The sequence below is a fragment of the Prunus mume genome, linkage group LG3 (assembly GCF_029339155.1).
Source record: "Prunus mume cultivar Tortuosa linkage group LG3, ASM2933915v1, whole genome shotgun sequence".
Taxonomy (NCBI): Eukaryota; Viridiplantae; Streptophyta; class Magnoliopsida; order Rosales; family Rosaceae; genus Prunus; species Prunus mume.
In genome coordinates this window covers 8,735,687-8,759,234 of record NC_142700.1, presented here as the reverse complement: position 1 = coordinate 8,759,234, position 23,548 = coordinate 8,735,687, and the positions used below count along the sequence as shown (strand labels likewise).

The window sequence follows — 23,548 nt, the reverse complement described above, 5'->3', positions numbered from 1 at the left end:
CTTAGCCATATCTTTGGTGGTCCACTTGTGACCTGATCATGATAATGGTACCACATCTCCAAATGCGCTTCCATTTGCTATTTCTTTATACTGCTTGATATAAAGAGATGTTGACAATAATAACAATATTATATGTTAGATGGGTAAATTAGTTGGGTTTATTTGGTTTAGTTTTGACTTATTTTGGGATTATAAGCACTAATTAGAATTGGGTATGCCATCCCTTCTTTCTTTCAATTTCAAATCAATACTAATGGAAATGAAGCATTTTGCTTTGATATTGGGGAAATCTCGGGAGGGAACGAAGAAATTCAAACACAGAATATTGAGTTTGAGATAACTGTTCTTAACAACTTAAATTATGAGTTCATTGCTTTCCTAACATTACTTTTGATCTCGTTTTATATTTCAAACAGTGAATGAATATAATACAATCAGTACGGGAAAAACTGTAAAAGCTCCCCAATTTCGTGGGTCCTGGCCTTCTGGGGTTAACTGAAGAGGGTAAGTTCCAGAAGAAAACAAAAGAAAAATAGATGAGGAGGGAGGGAATGTGGATGGTGAGAAGAAAAGGCAGAATCCTGAAAGTCCGTAGCATTTACACGTGCTGATCCAACATGGACTACACAATTCAAGGCCTCGATTACCTTAATTTAATGCCAATGCAAACCCCGGATTGTTTGTTTCAATCCACACCAAAAGGGATTCCCACGCAATCTCATCTTCTTATGCATAACATATTTTTATCATTCTTATACACATATTCCTGGTCAAACACGCACCAAAATTATGGTCAAACATCTTCATCTTTCTTCCATCATCATATTACAAAGGACATTGCTCGACTGTTTATATAGGACATTGTTTGACTCCTTACATATAAGGAGTTATTCTTTCGTACAAACTAATCACGATATATGCAAAAATAATTTATTAAAATTATAAAAAAGAAAAATTTATACATACATGTCAGATTGTCATTTATTTATAAGGAGAAACGACTCTTTAAATGTAACGAGCCTAATATTTTGTCTATTAGAAATGCCCTAATGAAATACTAGTTTTTTATTATTTATTTATGAAGATGAATGTTATGTATAAATAATTGTTTGGGTTACATGCAGCAACATGTACAGCTGGTGCCGTTGCCTTTACGAACACTGTTGCTACTAATAATACTTCATAGCATTCATATCATGCATTAAATTCATCAAAAATATAAATACAATATGGAATCCTATGGAGTATGGGAGCTTCTATTCTCCTCGCATCTTGTGTAACCCTAAAATACTAAACCCTCGATCATTTCCATAATGCTTGGTGCTTCCTCCAACAATCATTAATTCACTCCTCTGGCTTTGATCGGCTTCCATTTATTCAATTTCCATGCTCATCATCAAAGATGCATCATGCATGCAATGCAAATATACGGAGATAATGCTTTATCACGCGTTTTGTGTCATCCCGATTAAACCACAAAATCAAACCCTCCACTCTTCACTCTCTGACTTTTGAACACCGACTCATCATTTCACTCTCTTACATTTGGATACTAATTGATGTGACAATTTCTTATTTATTATATGAATAAATAAAGTGCGTCCATAATGAAAATAAATGAAACATTGACACCTGAGTTGTTGTTCAAGAGTTAGTCTCTCTAGTATTACTCGGTTGTATTTAAGTGCTGGAATTTAACATATATAATAACATACTCTACTCTCAACTTCAATCATCCACTCCATTACAATACACTATGTTATGCATACATCATACGTCATATGCTTAACATATCCGGAATGTCAAACAAAGAGCTGTACTCCAAAGTTGCAACTTCAACTAGAAGCAGTCAAACTATGTGCGCACGCAAAATTGGCGAAGGACATGATTTACAAGTAAGTGGAGAGGAGGCAATCATGATTTTTTTCTCTTGACTATCAATCCAATGTATCTTGGGTTTCGTTCCCATCATATATCTTGCAAACTTGCGAGAATGCTACGTATTTTTGTTCAAGCAAACTTAAAAAGGAGATACACTTGTTCTCATCATATATATTTGGGATACATGTAGCAATTACCCTGATATATAGTAGAGCAAGCTTCAAATGAGCAAAGTCATTACAATCAAACAGATTGCAAGTCCAAGATACAGATTGCATTCTTTGTGATCACCGTTGCGTTTTGTGGTGATCTTCTGTAATATTGATCTCCAAGAACATGACCAGCGGGTGTTTAATGTGACAAATTCACAACAGAGAGCTCCCTGGTCAAATGTATAAGAAAACAATTCGAGTCCATCAACAACAAGGTTCGCATGGTCTCCATAGATTCACACTGGCGGTCAAGGGACCTTTTACTGCAGCAGACCATGAAGTCAACTCTGGCAAAGGTCCCGTCAGTGCAAGATAATTTTCACCAAAAGTTTGTGGCATTTTCTTCCAGCTTACCTGTCAAATACCAAATTGTAAGCTTTCTTCAATCTAAGAAGCATTGACCTATTAAATGAAACAAAAATATGACCAGGAGCATGCATGAAGACAATGAGATCCATGTATGACAGGAAATTCAAGAAGCTCAAATTAATGTTTAACAGATTAAAGCCAAGATAATCCTAACATTTACTGCATAATGCCGTGTAAGGCAAAAGTGATAATGTCCCAAAACTCTTAAACATATTGCAGATGTGATGAGGGAACTAATTTGCTGATATTTTCATTGTGTTGTGTGAATGTTAATCTGTTAAGTAATCAACGTTCCTAAAAACTTAAACCACACACAATCAGAAATGGCTGACCGCAAGAGGATTCAAACACAGAATCAGACAGACAATCAAAGCTTTAGTACTACGCTAAGTAACCGTGGACTAAAAAAAGAAATTTAATCCCAAAAGTTAGGCTGAATGAAAAAACAACCCCAATGGTTTATATCAACACAAGACACTAACAAGTTCATTCTGCTTTGTGCTAATGCACACATGCATGTATGGAGAGGACAAGTCAAGAGTTCCAGCCATAATCACAAATAACAGTTAAAACTCTGAAAGATGGGTGATTTGGGACTAACAAGTAGGAATGGAGCCATTCATATTTCACAGACACATAATGTTTGGAGACTGCAATGTTGGTTAATAAGCTAGAAATATAGCTCATCTTTCTCAATTGCCATTGCATATAATCAACTCTAGTTTTTGTATGCTCATTGCTCATGTTATAAATTATAATTAGTATCTGATATTCATACTTTCAGTTTGTAAATCTGACAAAATATTGCAAATTAGGCTAAGTTTAAAAATTAATTAGATGTTGCAAGCTGGAAATCATAACCACAAGAGTATCAAGCAAGAAAACAAGGCCTACTTGTCCAGGGAATGCTTTAGATAATGCCTTGATAGTAGAATTTTGTAGCCAACTGTCGTCACTGGAGATATTTTTTGGATGAGCTGTTCCATCTCTGGCATCAGATGCTCCATCTACGCCACCACAGTTAACCATTAGACGGCCATTGGGCATCAGCTGATCCTTTAATTCCAACCAAGTTGTAACCTACATAAAAAATCATATATGAAATTTATTTTAAACGCGTGATAACGTGTGATGCGGTCAAAATGGAGGACAAGGAAAATATCAAGACACAGGAAATTGGATACAGCACAGCATTCTGGTTCTGGATAAATTAAAAAAAGAAAGGGACAGATATGGGAATAATAGCTAAGATACAACTAGCTACCTCATGGAGGTACATAGACCTCTAAAACTTACTAGGTTGTACAAATTATAAGTTCCCGATTATTACTTACTAGGCCTGACTTAACATGTAACTTGGACATACATAATTAACTGGAATCTTGTTGGTTTCAATCTTTTTTAGCTGTATTAAACCCTTAAGTCAGACTTCTGCAGTACTTAACTGCTTGAGACGATTGATTTTGATTATAGATGCAATTTAATGGACTTTAAACTTTAGATGCTTTATGACTCAGCTCTTAACTTTTTAGCTTTAAGAAGCTGTAGCATAATTTTAATCCTTCATTGAAAGGACAACAAGGGTAGGTGAAATTGGTTGACTGTAGATCACAGGAAGAGGATCCAAAAGTAAGAGAGAGCAATACAGTTGTCCAAGTTTCTTGTGAAGGGAAATTTGAACAAGGTCTTGCCCTGGAGGATAGTTGCTAGGAAGAAACTAAAAAACTGAGCTTTATTTAATTGCTACTTCCCTTACTTTAGCTATAAAAAAATTAACATCAGTTCCCTTGAACTTTTGTCAGAAGATGGTTGTGTCTTATGGGTGCTTTCTGACTTTTCCAATTTCACATTCATGCTCACAGGGAGTGTTTTCTCTGACCAAGCAAAGCAGTATTCTGAATGGCACTCAAGGATTTCTTGTGCACATTCAAGATGAGTAGGAGGTGCTCTTTTGGGTCTAAATTCATAGGTGTTTCTCTACCCTTATTTCCTCGGTCCTCCCATTATACCTTGGTTTAACAACTGCATTCTCTGCATAACTTCTCATGGCATTTTTTTTTCACCACTCTTTCAAATTTTCTTCTGGCTTTCTGACCAGACTCAGAGTGAGATTGTTCAAATGGATACTACATATGTTTTCAGATATCACTGTGTAAAATGTGGCTTGAAGACAAGATGATCACATGAGATGGTGTATTTATTGGAGAAGATAATAGAAGTAAACAATTGAAGAAATAGTTCAAACCTCTAATACCATGAAACAATATGAAAAGGCAAGGCACCAACTATTCATGGAAGATAGCACTCTTCATACCTCTTGCAACTGTGGCAAAACTTTTCCATCAGAAAACAAGTCAATAACAATGCCTGATATTTACTGCAAGAACAAGTTAGCAACACAGCAGGGAAAGAACTGCAAGAAATTGTGAAAATGAGGCATAACCAATGTATTCAGGAAGTATACACAAGAGCACGAAAATTACAAAAACAAATCCTTGAATTTGACCATCCACGCATTCCAAAGGTGGGCCAGGTAATTTAAAGACATGTAGACAAGGAACTCACCGGCATACCCTCCAGAAATATTAACCGAAGGAGAAAGGGCATCACCAATGTGAACGTTAAGTATGCCACCAGCTTGAGTAGGCTTCTCAAGATCAGACAGCCCAAAATACTCTCTTGCTTTATCAATCAACTAAAAATATTTAAAATATTCAGTAAGGATACAGATCATAACTAATGCAAAAAAGATTTAACTAAGATAAAACAAATGACATTACTGAAAATTGGAACCCTCTAATATCTTATAAAACATTTATTACACCTTGTATAGTATTTTAACCTTGCTAATCATACCTCCAAGTACAGATTCAGTAAACAGTGCTGCTTAGTGACTCTAGTCTTAAGAGCTAAACAGATGAGACAGCACACCTTCTCAAGGTAAACATTTCAAGAAATGGACTGTAGACCAAATTTTTTCTTTTTCTTAAGTGATTTTTTCTGGTCAGCGACTTTTACACTGCTAATTCAAATGCTGTTGACCTTGTGTGGCTGACTTCTTTTTATTTTGAGCAATTTGTCCTACTTCTTGGCTGTTTGAGACAAGACTTCTGTCCATAACTTATAAAGTTTCAAATACAATTGTTGTGGCTAAATAAAATTCAGCATATGATACTTTGGCTGTTTGAGATAAGGCTTCTGTCCATAACTTATAAAGTTTCAAATACAATTTTTCTTGTGGCTAAATAAACTTCAGCATAACGTTCAATTGATTGTATTTATTCCAGAAAGAATGTATTAAAGATTATAAGGTGCTGGTAGGGGTTAAGACCTTAGATATTGATGACTGCTTGAATACATAATCTTCCAAAACAAGTTAAAGAAACAGAGGTGACCCTTCAGCTGCCTTACATTTTCTCTCCAAGACAAGGGGGAAAATCACTGACCTAGCAGGCCAACACCTTCAACATGACTTTGATTCCATTGGTAATGTTTTGTAGATTCCATGACCTATAAATTGCACTAGGAATGCTATATAAGATAATGTTAGAGCCCTTCTTGGCATTGCCACACTAAAGTTGCAGCCACGGTCCAAATTACATCATAACTGAAATAGGATGAAAGCACATAGAAATGCTTAGTGGTTGAGTTGTCTTGGTAGATAACACTTCACACTGCAATAAAGCAATGACATGCCTTGGGAGTTATCATGTATTATATGGGGCTCAAAAGATCAATATTAGCATTGCGGTTTTGAGTACTTTGGTCAATAGTCCCAATGTGTTCTTTAAGCTACCACATGATAATAATTCAACGTACCGAATAAGCTATAATTATATGTGCATAATTCAAGTAATCTAATTATAAAGATTGTCTAAACTTAGTACCTAGTCATATATTACATTCAGATTTTTAGAAGTTAAAGGTGAGGTAAATCATTAACCTGTGAAGCAAAGAGGAAGATGCAAATCATCAAATGCAGTTCTCTGAATTATTTAAAGAACTCAAGTCCAATGCTTTTCAATTAGCAGAAGTAAAGGGTTACTAGAACTGGCACATTGCAAATATGCAAGAGGATTAACCCATTTGACCATAGGACACTCACAATGTGATCAATCTCCCAACCTTCAAGCTGCAGAGACGGCCACAAGTCAAGCATCAGATGAGCAGCTGTTCCACCACCCTGGCTTGAACAAATACTTTTAGTCAGGAAATCACAAATGTTTATGGTACAAAAGGTATTTTACCACATGAGTCCAAAATGAAATGAATTACCAAGCCAAGGATGGCAATAGGACCTTCTGGAACAATAGCAGGCAAGCTAGCAAACTCATCCTGCACAATGCAGCAACCAATACAATGACTTTCTTACATTATAGATTCAAATTCAATAGCACTATGTCACATGCAAAGTCTTATCAAATGTCTGAAACCACAGAATTTCTAGGAGCACTTAGAATAAACACATTGAATTATTGAAATGCACATACCCAGTAGGAAGCAGTCCATTTCTGGTGCTTGTAAACAATGCTATGCACATTTTCTGCATGAACCCAAAACATAAATAGCATTTAAACGAAGAGTAAAATGATGGGTACAATGAACGAACACAAAAGAAAAAGATTGACATACGAGAAGAGTCGAGGAGCAGCATTCTTGATGTGGGAGTGTCCACGATTACTATGTCATTGTAACCGCTCTTCATGGCCGTCAGTACTTGAAATTCTTCTTCTTCTTCCTCCTTTTTCTCTTCCAATTTCACTTCTTGCTTATCTGCCTTGGAGGCCTTGGTCTTGAGACTCTTGAATTTTCGTTTCCCATTACAGAACCAAAGCGAAACAGAGGATGTTGCTCTGCAGAAATGGTGACAGCGCTGTGAATGGTTGAAATGAATAGTAGCAGGCGACTGAGTTCGACTCGGACCGAGTTGCTGGGGTAACACTAGCAGGCTATTTGTTAGCAGAGCCATTGGTATTTCTAGTCTTCCATGCCCAACTTCACTTCACTTCACTCTTATCTTTTTGTATTGTATCTTTAAAGGCTCGTGGTCACTCAAAAAGGTGCAGTGCAGGGCCACCAACAACAAAGATTGTCTCTTTCTTTTTCCCCATATCAGAGTGAGTCAGATAACAAAGCTTTGAGCTATTAATTTTAGTGAAAGGAAAAAAAAATAAAATTTGTGTTAAGATTAGTTAAAAATCCGAAAGAGCGGACCTATTGATCAAAATCTGAATTATGCTTTTACTTTTGATTTCATGCATTGAAAAAATTGATTACTTAGGTATATAATGATTCTTTAGAGTTCCGATTTTAGGTTTTAAAGAGCTTAAAATTTAAAGCCTACCATGTCAATAAACATGATGAAATATGAAGACGAGTGAGTAGAAATGAGATTTTCTCAACGTTTTCATTCTTTAAAGAACGAAAGTCCTGTCTAGAGAACTTACGTGTATACACACATGTTAGTTGGTGAACCTGACCTTACTGTAATTTAAATAACTGTACTCAACTTGTTTGAGTTAGGAGCATGAGTTTTGTTTTCTTTCTCATTGTTTGAGAAAGTATTTAGATATATTTAGATGTTTAAAGTTGTGAAGAGGTTTTGCGGTCTAAATTTGTTAGGATTGTGCTGAACTCCAACTTCACTTCTTCTTGGACGAGTTTATAGTGTTGTATGCAGGTCGCTAGGTGATGTTCAAGCCAAGAGTCCATGCATATGAAGATTTATTACTGCAATAAAATCAAGACAAAACAAAAGGATAGGGTGCTGGGGAAGAATGGGCAAATCCCCTGCACATTCTAAGTGCAGTACAGGACTTTTGACAAGCTGACCTGTTTTAAAAACCTCAGGATGCAGCTCTCCATTCTAAAGTTTGTGTCTTTGGAAGGCTAATATCTAACCATATCCCAAATGACTGTACAAACCAATCCTATAATATTATATCACCTAAAAGCCCCTGCTAATTATGTAATTAAAATCCCCTAAACCACACCACAAAGAAAGATAATCCTATAAATATATTATGCAGAGGCCTAAACAGCCTTCACAAGTGCATGCCATTGAAAATGCTGTATGCACCGTCTTGTGGCCGATTAGCAAGCTTAGCTGCAGCTCCATTTTGATATGCTTTGGCTGCTCCATTTGGGACATTTCTTTTGGTCTCAGAACCCTGGAAGAAAGATTCCAACTGCCCACATGCTGCTTGGAACATATGATTGCTTGCTCCATTTGGGATATTTCTTTGGGGCATATCATTGTTTGCTCCATATGAGATATGCCTCTGGGACATATCATTGGCAGGTCCATTTGGGATATTCCTTTTGCTCTCAGAGCCCTGTAAAAAAGCATCCAACTGCCCACATGCTGCTGCTATTAGGCCTGCATGACATTGCAAATTGACAAATCAAGATTTACAAGCTATTGTGTTGCTTCTGTAATCTGATTTACAAGCCAGCAGAGAAGAATTTTGAATTTAGGTTTTCACAGAAATCCCATGAAGTAGGATTCAAATTATCAAACTGCAGCAATGAGGTACACAACCTGAAGAACCTTCTTCAGTACTCAAACATGTGACAAGTAAATATTTTTCACAAGAGTCCAAGGAAAGATGCCTGGTTTGTGAGTTTAGCTGTTACTTGGGCCAGGCTAGCCAAATTTATTAGATATTGACTTGACCAGAAGCACAACCAGGTTGTAACAGACGAGTATCGGCTCTGTTTCTTAATCTTAGCTTTTTCACCTTTTTCAATGATTATTTAAGCTCATAGAAGATACCCAATAGTGAATTCAGGGAAGATATTTTAGGCTAAGATCAAGTGGGGATTTCTTCTATGTCCAAGCTTCAGGTAGGCAACAGATTTCTAGTAAATGAAGCGAAGATTACCATCAAGCTTGCCTAACTTCAGATTTTAATACCTTACCTTGACTGGCTTTTTCATTAATAGAAATATTACAGCTGAGCTTGGCTTATTATTAATCAAGTCATATAGGAAGGCTTCAGATTGGTCTAAATTCTAAAAGAACAATATTGAACATGCTTCTTTTCAAGCTGAGTTCTGTCATGAATAGTCAGAGTCTTGTCTGAAGCTTTCAAAAGCACATTTATCTTCATTGTAATAATGGACTAAACGAAGGAAAGGTAACAATAATCCCAATTTTCAACCAAAATTAACAACACAGATTTAGTATAAGTGAATATTCAGATGAATAAACAGCAAGCCTCCAGTTCATGTAACAAAGTATAATTGAACATGAAGTGAGTGTGAAACTTATAAGGATGTATGAGACATGTACCTATGAATAAAGCAGAAGGTTTTCCTGGTCTTGATTTGAATTCAGGATGGTACTGGACACCAATGAAATATGGATGATTACGCAGCTCAACAATCTGTAACGTCAGTATAACACGTATTAGATCAAAGTCACCACAGTAAACAAATCAATTGATTCTATAGTTACACAGACAAATAATGAAAATTTCTACCTCCATGCGTTGGCCAGTTTCATCCTTGCCAGTGAAAGAGAGGCCAGCATTTTCAAGGCGTGCTACCATTTCAGGATTCACCTGAATCCAACTGAATTAGCCCTCCTGACAAAATAGTATCTTATAATACAATCATTTTCATTGGGATGCCGCTTACCTCATATCTGTGTCGATGTCTCTCATCGATGAAGCGCTTGTTTCCATATCTAACAAAATTCAAATTTCAGAGATTAGCCAACACAAGCATCTAATTCAGCATGCTTGTACCCTCTGATTTTCATGTGTATCAAGTTACTGATTGATCTATGCAGATCAATAGACCTCCTCATAAGCTTCGGTTTCTATGAAAAATGTGATATGTACAAATCAAATGTGCATATTTCTTTCCAAATTAGTACTCACAGTTTAGCCGATTTGGATTCTGTAGACTGGAAATATGTTCTCCTGGATCCAAGGCGCATGGTGGCTCCCATATGTGTTGTTGAACCCTGCTTTACAAGGTCCAGAGATTAGATAAATGGGAAAGGCAGGATATTGAGTTCCTTTCAATGAAACATAAAACTCGAAAACACGATGCAGACCTCTGGCATAAATATAACACAGGGATTCTTAGTGTTAGGATCAAATTCTGTGCTGTTAGCATCTTTCAGACCAAGAACAGATCGTGCAAACTCAATGACAGCAATCTGCATTCCTAGACAAATGCCAAGGAATGGAATTCTCTTTTCCCGGGCATATTTTGCTGCAAGAATTTTCCTTGCACTCCTCTGTCCCCGAATCCTCCGGGAACGAGAACACCATCTGCACCCTGAAGATACAGGCCAATCAGAAGGCTAACAAAAAAGCAACTGCAACTCAAGGATATTAAACCTAAATACACACACCTTCAACAACTTCCAGGCGGCTTTATAAGCATCAGGATTCTGCAATATGATACATTTTTTGTCGAGTTTTGATATAAGGTAAAATGTAAACATTGCTAGAACTGAATATCAATATATAACTCGTCTAAAAAAAAAAAAAAGAATATCAATATATAACAACCTCTTTTGCAGTTGCGTCTTCAAGGTCACCAGCTGAAACCCAATCCACGAAAAGTTTCTTGCCACGAGCAACAGAAGCATGCACAAGAGCCTGCAGAAATTACTACAGATTATATATCCAACCCCAGCATACTTTGTCCTCCCCGACTTCAAATTTAAGTATCACAAGAATGAAAGCAAAATAATTAGAATTTGATAATAGAATTGTACCATGTTTGATATTAACACAGTAATGTTGTTCCAAAATTTACTCCCACTATGTATCTTCCTGAAATTTATCTTGCTGTTTACATTTGGTATGGTTAATATGTTCACAAGCTCATATCTAAACATATCACAATCACTTTCCCCTGAACTGGACCGGTTTATAAAGCACTAAGAAAAGTAATAATTTGATGATGAAATCATAAACTATAGGAATAAGAATTCATCATAGCTATCATCTTTACCAGATAACCTCATATCAAAACATAACAGAAGGCTAACATGGAGAAAACTAATTTTTTCGTGTTATCTACTTTACTGATCCTAGTTCTGAGCTCAAATCTTGGGCAAGGATTTAAGAATTGTAATTTGTGAGTACTGCATTTATAAATGCAGCAAGCAACCATCTTTAGAAATTAGATTATCGTCTGATTTAAACACCAATTCATAGTGAAGAAGTGGTAGCTAGGTGCACCTTTATTACAGAGAGGTAGGCATCTGAAAGCCTCGTATACTTCCCGACCATGGCAATGCGAACCTGTTATGTAAATGACATTAGGATTTCAATTTTTTGGCAACAAAAGGAAATAAAAGTATGTCTTTGGAGCTAAGACCTACCGGCTCATGCAACATGTCACAAATTTCAGCCCTAGAAGTCCATTCATCTAATTCAGGTTCCCTTGTTAATCTGCACATTAAGGAGCATTTGTGTAGATGAATGTTAGAAAACTAAACAGTGAGATCAACTGATGCACAGTGCATATGGATTACATCCCAAAAGTTACAGGAAAGAAAATGAGAAGAGTTCATGAGACAAACCCTTGAAGGTTCAGCACTTTAAAGATTGCTTCATGAGCCTTCTGATCCTATTTGAGAAGAAGCAGGACAAAAAATTCCACGTGACAGTTAGAGAATGAAGATAACTTCAGCTTAAGAAGATGCATTTCAGAAGTTGTAGAGAACTACTCACTCTTAAAAGTAATGGAATGTGCCAGATGTTGGAAACATCGTAGAGAGTGATGATGTTCTCTTTCTACAAAATATTTAGCAGCTTCAGTAAAGTATTCATCTTGCAAAGCAGATAGAAATTCGTTTCAAGTAGTATGCTTGAACTAGAACTTATCAAACATACCTGGACATGGCAAAACTGACTGACTTTCGTCTTTACGTTCTCTTCTAGTGCCTGTAAATTTAGAATCTTCAGCCAACATGACAAAGCAAACACGGCAAAAAGATGGAGAGAGAGACAGATAGACAGACCGTTGTGCTGCGACAAGCTATCAAATGTGGTGTCAAACCCAGGCACCTCAGTCCACGAACACTGTGCTGGGTTGGTTTTGTTTTCTGAACATAATGAGCATAATTAAGTACATTCATTAGAGCAATTTAGTAGTTTTCTCTCATGACTGTGAAATATAAACAGAGGTTAAATCATCTACTATAAGAAAAAATCTAGTGAACAGACAATTATAAGAACCTTACCTGTTCACCAACAACATTCAAAACAGGCACAAGGCTAACATGAATCAAGCAAAAGTTGTCACTACCTGAAATAAACAAACATTGATGGAAAAGAAAAGACAAGAGTCAAGTAACTAAATGATCAGATCAGAAAGAATGTGTGCCATGCCAACATATATAATTCTGTCATATGGAGTTTCGTATTCAATTTGCTTACCTACACGGTACGAGAATTGTCCTAATGCCTCAATAAAAGGCATGGATTCAATATCACCTACAACCAGGAAGTTGTCAGTAATTTGAAATAGCCATTGAAACAGCTGATGCTGCCAGAAATGAAGAACGTTGGTGTGGAAAATATAGATGTACCTATAGTTCCACCCAATTCTATGACACAAACATCAGCTGGACCTGACTCCCCATCCACTGGTATTTGTGCTACACGCTCAATCCACTCTTGGATAGCATCTGTGATGTGAGGAACAACCTACAGATAAACAAAATTATATAAGAAAAGTAAGGGACCAGATAAAATATAGCCCGAAAAAGGAGTCATAGTAGGTAGACAAAAACCTGGACAGTTTTTCCTAGATAATCTCCCCTTCTTTCTCTGTCAATAACATACTGTGACTCAAAACAAGGGAAAAAAAAAAAATCAAACGTTTGAATTTTTGGAATCTGCAGTAGTTGGTATATAAAAATAAAATAAAGTGGATATATATATATATATATATATATGTGCGCGCGCAATTTAACCTACTTGCCTGGTAAATCTTTCCGGTAGTAATATTATTATCACGGGTCAGCTTGATATCTAGAAATCGCTCATAGTTTCCAAGGTCCAAGTCCACCTATGAAAATTTTAAAAAAAGAAAAAACCAAATTAGCAAAAAAAAAGTCCGTGATTCTTCCACGTTTTTTAAGACTTTGACACTTGAGTCCAAAATTTCTCATTGGTAATTGCAACCATTTAATTCTTTTTAACTCTGTACTTGTATGGTGGAATTCAAATTGTTGTGTCACAGATTGAAAAGGCATATGATCTTATAAAAGACAACAGAAATTTCCCAGGTGGATAATGACAAAAGCTTCCTACAGAAATGTCCCTCAAAAAGTAAAAGAATCATCTAGGAAGGAAGAGGGCAAAGAGTAAGTTGATGTACCTCACCACCATCATCTAAGACAAAGACTTCACCATGTTCAACGGGGGACATAGTTCCAGCATCAGTGTTTAAGTAAGGATCTGAATTACATAAGAAAAAGAAAAATGGTGATCAGGACAAGAGGGAGAGAGAGAGAACAGCTTAAACTTATATACATCAGGCATTATATAGAAGAAAAAAATTGCAGTCGCTCAGATTTGTGTTCTCACTGAAACACCAACTGAAATTCAGAAGAAGAAAAAGAAAACTTTAGCAGAAAAAGCTAAATCTGATACATCTTTTTTCCCCATTAAAAGATAAAGAGAGAAAAAAGTGGATGAGCTTTCCAACAAAAACGGCATAATGGGTTGGCTCAAAAAGTTGAAAACAACAGAGATGAGCAACATCACACAGAATTAAAATGAAAACAGAAGAAGAAGAACAAAAGGAAGCAGAAGAGGAGGAGAAAGATACCTATCTTAATGGAAGTGACCCGAAGCCCACAAGCCTTTAGAAGCAAGCCAATACTACTAGCAGTCACTCCTTTCCCAAGACCACTCACAACTCCACCAGTCACCAAAACGTACTTCATTTCTTCTCTGCTTCTTCTTCTTCTTCTTCTTCTTCTTCTTCTTTGACAAACGCCAACTTAGCCCCTCCCCTGTTTCCTACACAAGAGAATCATAACCCACCACCCCAATAAGCATTTTATTCTCCGCCATTAACTGTGGAAAGAAGAACAAAAGAGAAAGAAAAAGATATAATTTTTTTGGTTGGTAAAGACTTATAAACACAACCCACCAGCCACCAGAACAGTGTTTCAAAGGCAGAGCAGTAGAGCAGGAGCTGCTAATTCTTATTTTCTTAATTTGCAATTCTTGGTGTTTTTGAACGTTATCTGATTTCTCTCTCTTTAATCCAACTCAGAGGTGCAAAGAGCATGAGCTATATCATACAAAAGCCAAAGCAAGAAAAACCATCAACAGCTTCTTAACAGCAACAGACACATAGAAAGAGAGACACAACAAGAGAGAGAAAGAGAGATGAGAATAAAAAGGTAGTTGCAATGAGGAATGGTTAGGCACAAGGGCGGCCTTTTATAGGCAAAGTTGGGTATGCAAAATTAGAAATTACACCCAAAAAAAAATTTGCTCTTTCCCTCTAAAATCTATAATTAAAAAAATGGCTACAATTTTGTCTTTCATTTGTTTTCCTTTCACGTCACAGCTGCAGCGGAGCTGCAAAGGCATACATACCCCATCCCACCAATAAAATGTAAGTGAACTAAAATATTACTTCCTCTAATTCGCATTAATTTTATTTTAATTTTATAAAACTAAAATAAAGAAGAAACTGGTCGGTTGGATAATTCTTCATATTATCAATTTAGTACAAATTTTCCACACTTTTGGTTTATCAATGTATGCACTTTTCTCCGGCCAAAAAATGTATACACTTTTCTGCCAACTTGGACCAATTTGAAGTCATACTAACTACTATATCCTTAATTAATAAAAATATCCTCTCTCTCTCTCTCTCTCTCTCTCTCTCTACTACTACTACTACTACTTTCCATATGTATATATCAAGTTGATCCTCCTATGTATTGTAACCTCCTCACGTTGTTACCAAATAATGTCAAAAGAGTTCCCTCCATATACCTTCAAATTAGAGGGATAATTTGGCACTCCTACAGGGATATGGTGGGTAATGTAATTAATAAATATGGTACAAATAATATTATTTAGAATTTCTTACCACATTTGTATATCATATTCTTATACCATCTTATGTAGTAGTTGAGGTGGACAGCCACATCAATTAAAATTATTTAAATTTTTTTTTTATGATTTATTTCAGTAGTTGTTTTTTCTAATTGTCTTAATTAAAATACACTTCATTGATTTAATTAATGTGACATATAATATAGACATGTCACATCATATGATATAAAAATGTGATAAGTGTAGCATTACTCTATTATTTATTTATGCAACATGTGTACTCTCTTACACCCATCATAATGATGCATTTACTTCATTGTCCCAGAGACACCAAACAACATAATTACATTGGCTGCGAAATTCTCTACGATTATAAAATTTCAACTTTTGAGATAGATCACTGATTTTCTATCCCCAACAAGTGTTCAATTCTTTACCCCCTCTCTCCCTCGAATAAAGAACAAAAAACAAAAACAAAAACAAAAAACCTAGATGACGTTGTTACAAATTAAACTTAACTAATTGCATTATTAATTCCTCCACTTGATCCATATCGCATGTCTATTCTGAGCATGTATAGTACAATAACATTAACATAAAACTAATGTACTTGAAGAACTACAAGAGAAGACGTAATCTTAGTTACAAGGATAATATAGTTTACTACCAGTAAAATTATATTATCCTTATAAGTTAGATTGCGTTTGTATATTTTATCGATAAGGGATAAAGGTTATCAAAATGGTAATACTTGGCGTTCACTGATTGGTTTTGAGCTTGGCTTTGGAAAAACATTGCTCCATCATCTCCCATCTGTAATTTGCTTTCCGTTCTTTGTTTGTCTGGTGTAATTTGGCTTCTTTCTTTTCTTGTAAGAGGCCTGTGCTTGGTTTTCTTTTGTCAAAATCAAATATATAGTGATACTATAAAATAACAGTTGAACAAGACAAAAAGTTCCGGCCAAATGCAGGTGGGTAGTTTTTTTTTAAATTTTTTTTGAGGTCGGGTAGGAGTTTGTTAGTTAATTCAGGAGTGATTGAGTGGTGAGACCAATATCAAAGAAAAACACTTAGAATTCCATTCTTATTTTATTTTTATTTTTCTCAACTTTCTCGTATGAAATGAAACTCATGCTATCACACAATTTATGTAAAATCACTTTAATTCGAGGTATTAATCTTCCCAAATGATATACTAAATTATTGATCGAATGATAGTACGATAATATAACATGTTGATTATTTTCTAGAGATAACACCACTCTTTAAGTATAGTATCTACCTATAGCATCTAAAGTCGGTAGTTTTGTCATGCTTGATGAAACAAAGGATGCAGATAAGATAAAAAGAGGTGTCAATGGCATGGTGATGATGTTGCCTTAGGCTTTAGTCATGCGATGGGTGTTACTTGCACCTTTTTTTTGGTGTTCAAATGCTGCACTTATGCAATGCCACGCAGCCCAAATCAAATTCAATCTTTTTTAGGACCACATTTATAGGGGTAAATGCTCGTAAGTTAATCACTTGAGCTACGCTCTTTACAATCAAATTCAATTTTTTTTAGGACCACATATCTAGGAATAAATACTCGTAAGTTAACCACTTGAGTCCTTACAATCAAATTCAATCTTTGAGGAGAAAGAATATTTCCATTAATTATGTATCTTCCATAATTTGATAAAAGAAGAAGAAAAGAAATAGAACCATATGCACCTATTCTTTTTTCCTTATTCTTTTCAATTATACTTGTATAATAACTATGAGTAATGAGTGGCACCCGACCAACCACTTGCTAATTACTTTCCTATTAATTAGACCCATGCCAACATACCCCACCAAGTTATCCCCATGGCTTATGTATAATTAATGACCCAACCTAGTGATTTAATGTAAGAAGGGCTCCACCCTTCTTCTTTATTTTTTTTTTCAATTTTGTGACTGAAATTTATTCTTGTTTCACAAAAAAAAAAAAAAAAAAAGATTTTTTGTGTTTTCACAAAACCACCTCAAGTTTTAAAAATTACACAAATACCCCCTGACGTTTCGTTTGTTTTCACACAACTCCTTTTCGTTGATTGTTCGTCCAGAAATTGATGATTTCATTGAAAAATAAATAAATTATGCAAATGATAAAATTAACCTCAATGAATGTATATGCAATTTAATCTCAAAGGCCAACTTTGTCATTTTGAGATTTTTTTATTATTATATAAAATCATTAATCTTTAATTGAAAACGGGTTTTGTGAAAACAATTTGAAACCTCAATGGGTGTTCGTATAATTTTGAAGCCTAAGAGGATTTTGTTAGAAAACCTAAAACTTCATGGAGTGTTAGTGTAAATAACTCTTATTTAATCAGATAAGAAAGAAAAATAATAGTGAGGGCAGTGTGGAAGTAAAGGATATTCGCATGCATTCAGATTGATAGATGAAATAAAGCTTTATTGGTTTGCATCCACACCCACTTTCCGAAAGTATTATAAAGAAGAATATAATTGAAAAAAAACGAAGACCAAGAAATGGGGTCAAAAATGAAGTATAAAAAGACTTTGTGGAAAACTCATAGGATAGAACAGCCAACCAAAAAGGAAAAAGAAGACCGAACAAGCATCCTTATATCCCAAGGAAACTACCTATTAACTAACCAACCAACGGCCAACGAAACAATCTACCACTCACTTGTTTTCTTTCTTTAAATTATTCCGATCTTAAGATAATTATATCCCATGTATATAAATCAAGTAATTACAGCAGAAAAGTGACAATAATTGTTTCTTAAAGCACTAAACTTACTATCATTCAACTAACTAATTCGCGTCAGTTTGTACGGTACCGATAATTAGCGTGCCATAAAAAGGAAATTAGAAAAGCTGATTTCCAACTTTTTGAAATGAGTAACTCACGTATTATTGAACCAGCTAAATCTTTTGAGAGAAAGACGATAAATTGCACTAGTTTAGTGATATTTCTCTTTCTAATAGTAGAAGATGTTCATATTTAAAAACCCCTCTATCATTGATTTGTTTTTAGAAAAAAAGTATTGAAGTACGCTCATATTTTCCATATAAAGGGAAAATATACAGACTTTAAATTAAGCTCTATTTTTGTTTCCGTACTATATATGAATATTATACCTCTAAACTTTATGCACTGTTCATAGAAGTATGCTTAGTCACCTTTGTACATGGTTTGTCTTGTAAGGTCCCATTCCAACTCTCCTAAATTTGTATAGTCAATTTTTGTTGTTGAGATGAGAAGAAACATCCAAATGATATACCCTATCTTGCCTTTATTGTCTTCCTTATCTTTGATCACCCTATCAATTTTTGCCTTAGTATTTGCATAAATTTACGCATGAAACTTATTTTTAATAATTAAGATTTGAGAGCTAGAATCTCTACCTTTCGTCATCCGTCATATGTCACTTGACTTAAGACTTACGAGTCACGAGTCACACATTAAATTTGTGGGTGTTTGTTGTTTAATAAATTACTATATTTTTGTTAAAAAAAGGTTGAAACTCTAAAAACTTTAATTTATTTACAATGCGCGACATATAATATATACCTTCAGGACTCGTTTGGTATGTCAGAGTGTGATTAATTTATGTCGGATATTATTAATTTGTTCTTGAGAGTACTGACTATTTTTCCATAATATTATAAGGTGTTTGGTGTTGTTTCGGATAAATAGTTTGACTAAGTTATATTGTGTTTGGTGTTGTTCTGGATAACATCGGATCATACTAATTTTTTCCAAAAAATTCTTTGATAATTTAAGTGAAAATATAGACAATATAGACAACATAATTTGCATATATATATATATATATAATTAAGAACAAAAGAGAATATATTGAAGCCCAACAAAAGCAGGCAAGAAGAGAATCAACAGCCAGCAGTAGCAACCCGGAAATAACCAAAAAACAAACCAACAAAGCACCAAAAGTAGAAAGAAAAAAATTACAGCAAGAAAAACATAGCCGCATCTATTGTTCTAATTACTGACTTGGGATGATAATTTGATTATTGAGTTGGATACCTGGAGAAGATGAAATACATAAAGAAAAAAACGCAAGAAAAACTCAGCAGCATGTATTGAGTTGGATACACAACTGCATGATGATTATTTGATTATTTGATTATTGAGTTAGATACACAGCCGCATGTATTGTTCCAATGCAGCAAGAAAAAAAAGGTCAAAAAGGAAAAACTCATAACCTAATTTCCACAAAAAATAATAAAAGAGGAAACATATAAAGAAATAGAAGATGAAGAAAGAAGAAGAAGAAGAAGAGAGAGAGATGGATACTTGGAGAAGAGTGAAGAGAATAACCTTAGAAATGATAGCAGAGAAGAACCCTAGGGAGAAGAAGATGAAAATAGCATCGTCAGATTTTTCACGTGAACGTGTGTGTTCTTTTTCCCTAACTGTATAATTAAGCGTGTATTATCTAAACCGAGGTGTATGAGTTGTATTAGTTAGACATGTAAGAAGAGTATCAAAAGCTCAACCCATATAAAATGGTCAATTAATTAAATAATACAAGTTAACACCAAACACCTGACATGAACTATCTACTCCCTAGAACTTTGTAGAGGAATGTTTCTCTTAATTTTTATCGATGGTTATTTAACTAAATTCCAAGAGGAACCGTGTAGTTATGTAAAAAAAAATAGGGAGAAAACTAACTGATTCTTGTTTCCTCAATTGTTTGAAAACTGCCAAAGGCATGCATGCAGGCCAAACAACAAGAAACAGACTCGGGGCCACTGGAAAAAATAGCATTATGTATTCCTACTTCGTAAATCATGCAAGCAAAATTTTTGTCTATCTTTAAAAGAAGCCGAATGTTCGACCGAATTCCTAAAGTGTTTTGAGTTGGACCGATTTACAGATGTGTAGAATCCGATGGACCGAATATGAGACCAGTAGAGATACCAACTTTTTTTTACGGAAGATCAAATGATGTGACATGGGATATGAAAATATTTTATTTATATGTATTATAATTGAGATACAAGTTCTTTCGGTATTAGATGGATTAAAAAACAAATTTAAAAATTAATGACAACGTAGTAATTCAACATTACCTCCACAAACTTTTCCCTCCTCTCTCACAACCACCCTACCTTTTTCTCACTTCAATAATTTCTATTACAGTCGATAATCATACAAGTTAAAATCAGTCGACATGAAACACCGCAATAACAGTTGAGTTTTGAAGTCTTTCAAATTTGCCTTAAGGTTGGTAGCATTACTCTGAAAATGGCATAATAAATAAGTACACGTGGTGCTGACTAAGCTTATCCTTCGATGTAAACTATATAAAAATTCAACGTGGATGAATTTTGAAAGCTATATATAATGTATATTTTGGGTAGGTAGGGTTAACAGTTACTTGATAATGTGGACCCATTACCAACTGAACACCTCATATTTACATGTCACCACGTCAGCGTTGACATTAATACGTGTCAGACTCCTCCTTCTCGGGAGGCACGCCCTCGACCCCTCTCTTTTAAAACCATGCCCTCTAATGTCTACCGTTGGCCTCCCTATGCACAACACAAAGTCTGCCAGCCTTGCCGGCCAAATTTGCATGCAGATAAGGTGTTTGTGGAAAGGCATCAATGAGCCTCGTTGGTACCAACCATTTGGGCATTGACCATTTCTTATAAGTAGGATCAATTTTCACACCGTTCGTGCAACCATTTTTTTTATTTTATAATTTCCTCTGTGTCCCAATGGACCCAAATGATCATTTGTAAATGGCAATGGCAGCCTTAATTATTTGGCCTTTTTTTTTTCTTCTTTCTTTTTAGTGAAGGATATTATTATATCCACTTGCTTTTTTTCCAAGTAAAAAAAATGAATTCACAGCTTACCATTGAGGCACGGGTTGTGGCCCATTAGCAAGGGAGAGCCGTAGAGGCATGTAAATAATCAAATTCCGTGACTTCAGGGCAAAGGAAGTCAAGATGGTTACCTTGTGGCCCAAAAAAGAAAAGAAAAACCCCAGTGGTTTTCCTGTATATGTGTATGCAGACAGTCCAGGTGCTGACACGTGAAAGCTTTCCACATGGTTACAGTAGGTTATTGCTGGTGCGCGAAGGTGGTTAGAAACTTACAAACCTACAGTAGTTTTCCCCCCTTACGTCACTAAGGTAACCTAATTAATTAGAAAACCGATCCACATATACGTACTCTCCAGCTTCTTGTGTTTGACCTAAAAAATTGAAGCTCTCAAGAGTCGATGTATATCACGTTAGTTAACACATTCTTCATCAGATGGCCCCCATCACGTATGGGAAGAAACAAATTAACATGGTAAATGATAAGCCGGAGAATGAGGGCTGGAAGTTTCGAACCAAAACCTCCTTATAGGTGTACGTAACGCATGTTAGACAACAACTGAATCTAGAAAAACTTAAGTATGTATATGTATATACATCAACAAGATAAGTTGTCACTATGGCATCAAGGAAATTTTATAGGTGCACGTAACAAATGTATCGCACATGTGAGAGAAACATGTAGTCTTTAAAGCCGTGATGTCACTACTCATGAAACTATGTTTCCCATTTCAGGAGTCAATCAATCACACACATGATAATAGCAAACTATTGTCCTTCTCGCATTGATAAGCGATATTGATTCCATTTCTTCAACAAAACCTAGCACAAAGTCTTTGCTTGTGATACCTTTTGGAATTTACTTGCAATTTCTTATGCAATAAAATTATCACCTTTAACAATCTTGTCTGATTTGACTAGACGATGATACTTGAACGATATCTTTAAAAAAATGAACCACTGAAATTATGAGACAATGTTGTGGAGTGGGTTTGAACGAGTAATTAGCATCATATTTGTGATTAGATAGCAAGTTCTAATTATTTGAATGAAAAAGAAAAACCATATATGTCATAAAAGGATTATTTGATCAATGAAAGAAATCGTGTTAGCAATGAATATGTTTTTCTCTCTTGCTTAGAAAAATTATGCATATTATAATACGTGTATAATCATTAATACATGCAACCAAACTTAAAATTAAATTTCACTCTTCTTATAAATAAATAAAAAATTCATTAAACTTTGCATTTTAATGATGGTAACATGTAATAATATTTCCTATAGACTCAAATAAATGACGTTAGTATGTGAGTAGTGTTTTAGATACAAAATAATTTCCCCTTGTTTGGATGCAAAGACAAGATGAAAATGAAAAATGGAGGAAGGAAAGAAGAAAAAGTGAGGTATAATTTTCTTCAAGGGTCCACCTTTTCTAAATCACTTTTTTTTTTAAATACTTTTTTGCTAACCATAAAATATTTATTTATTTTCCTTTTTCTTTATAAAATAAAATTATCACCTTTAACAGTCTTGTCTGATTTGATTAGACAATGATAATTGAACGATATCTTAAAAAAATATGAATCACTAAAATTATGAGACAATGTTATAGAGTGGGTTTGAACGAGTAATTAGCATCATATTAACTTACTATGTGATTATTTGAATGACTGATTAACATCATAATAACTTACTATGTGATTAGAGCTTAAGTGCCCTGTACATTTATATACCCTCTTACTCTTTTGGAATTTGCAATTTTGTCCATGTGATAGCATAGCATGTGATAGATGGCAAGTTCTAATTATTTGAATGAAAAAGAAAAACCAATATGTCATAAAAGGATTATTTGATTAATGAAAGAAATTGTGTTAGCAATGAATACGTTTTTCTATCTTGCTTAGAAAAATTGTGTATTCAAACACCATGTGGTATACAGTCGTAAGAAATTCACTTGTACAAGCATATTATAATACACATATAATCATTTATACATGCAACCAAACTTAAAATTAAATTTCACTCTCTTTTATTTTATTTTTTTTAACTTTGCATTTTAATGATTGTAACATGTGGGGTCGCTCTCTCGTTCATGCGAGGAGAGCCTTGACAACTAGGGTTAGGGTTTCTCCAGTTTTCTTTATTCATTCTCTGTACCGTCTCTCTCATT

The 23,548-nt window shown here is 34.9% G+C and overlaps 2 protein-coding genes across 2 annotated transcripts; both read right to left on the bottom strand.

Moving 5' to 3' along the window:
- Window positions 1-1,906: 1,906 nt before the first annotated feature.
- On the bottom strand, window positions 1,907-7,534 carry LOC103325624 (uncharacterized). The gene is made up of 8 exons (XM_089047837.1): window positions 7,095-7,534; window positions 6,953-7,005; window positions 6,738-6,797; window positions 6,568-6,645; window positions 5,028-5,157; window positions 4,777-4,829; window positions 3,357-3,542; window positions 1,907-2,447 (listed from the first exon to the last, which is right to left on the bottom strand). The coding sequence occupies exons 1-8, from the start codon at window positions 7,429-7,431 to the stop codon at window positions 2,298-2,300; spliced, it is 1,047 nt and encodes a 348-aa protein (XP_088903963.1). The 5' UTR covers window positions 7,432-7,534; the 3' UTR covers window positions 1,907-2,297.
- Window positions 7,535-10,344: 2,810 nt separating this feature from the next.
- Window positions 10,345-14,863, bottom strand: LOC103325552 (uncharacterized). The gene is given in 19 exon segments (XM_008227738.2): window positions 10,345-10,434; window positions 10,528-10,700; window positions 10,703-10,754; window positions 10,831-10,869; window positions 10,991-11,080; window positions 11,669-11,731; window positions 11,812-11,881; window positions 12,013-12,059; window positions 12,164-12,226; window positions 12,326-12,376; window positions 12,454-12,537; window positions 12,676-12,740; window positions 12,872-12,928; window positions 13,024-13,141; window positions 13,228-13,278; window positions 13,419-13,505; window positions 13,818-13,897; window positions 14,271-14,464; window positions 14,598-14,863. Coding segments are annotated over 18 exon segments (1,398 nt in total). The 5' UTR covers window positions 14,389-14,464; window positions 14,598-14,863.
- Between the last annotated feature and the right edge of the window lie 8,685 nt (window positions 14,864-23,548).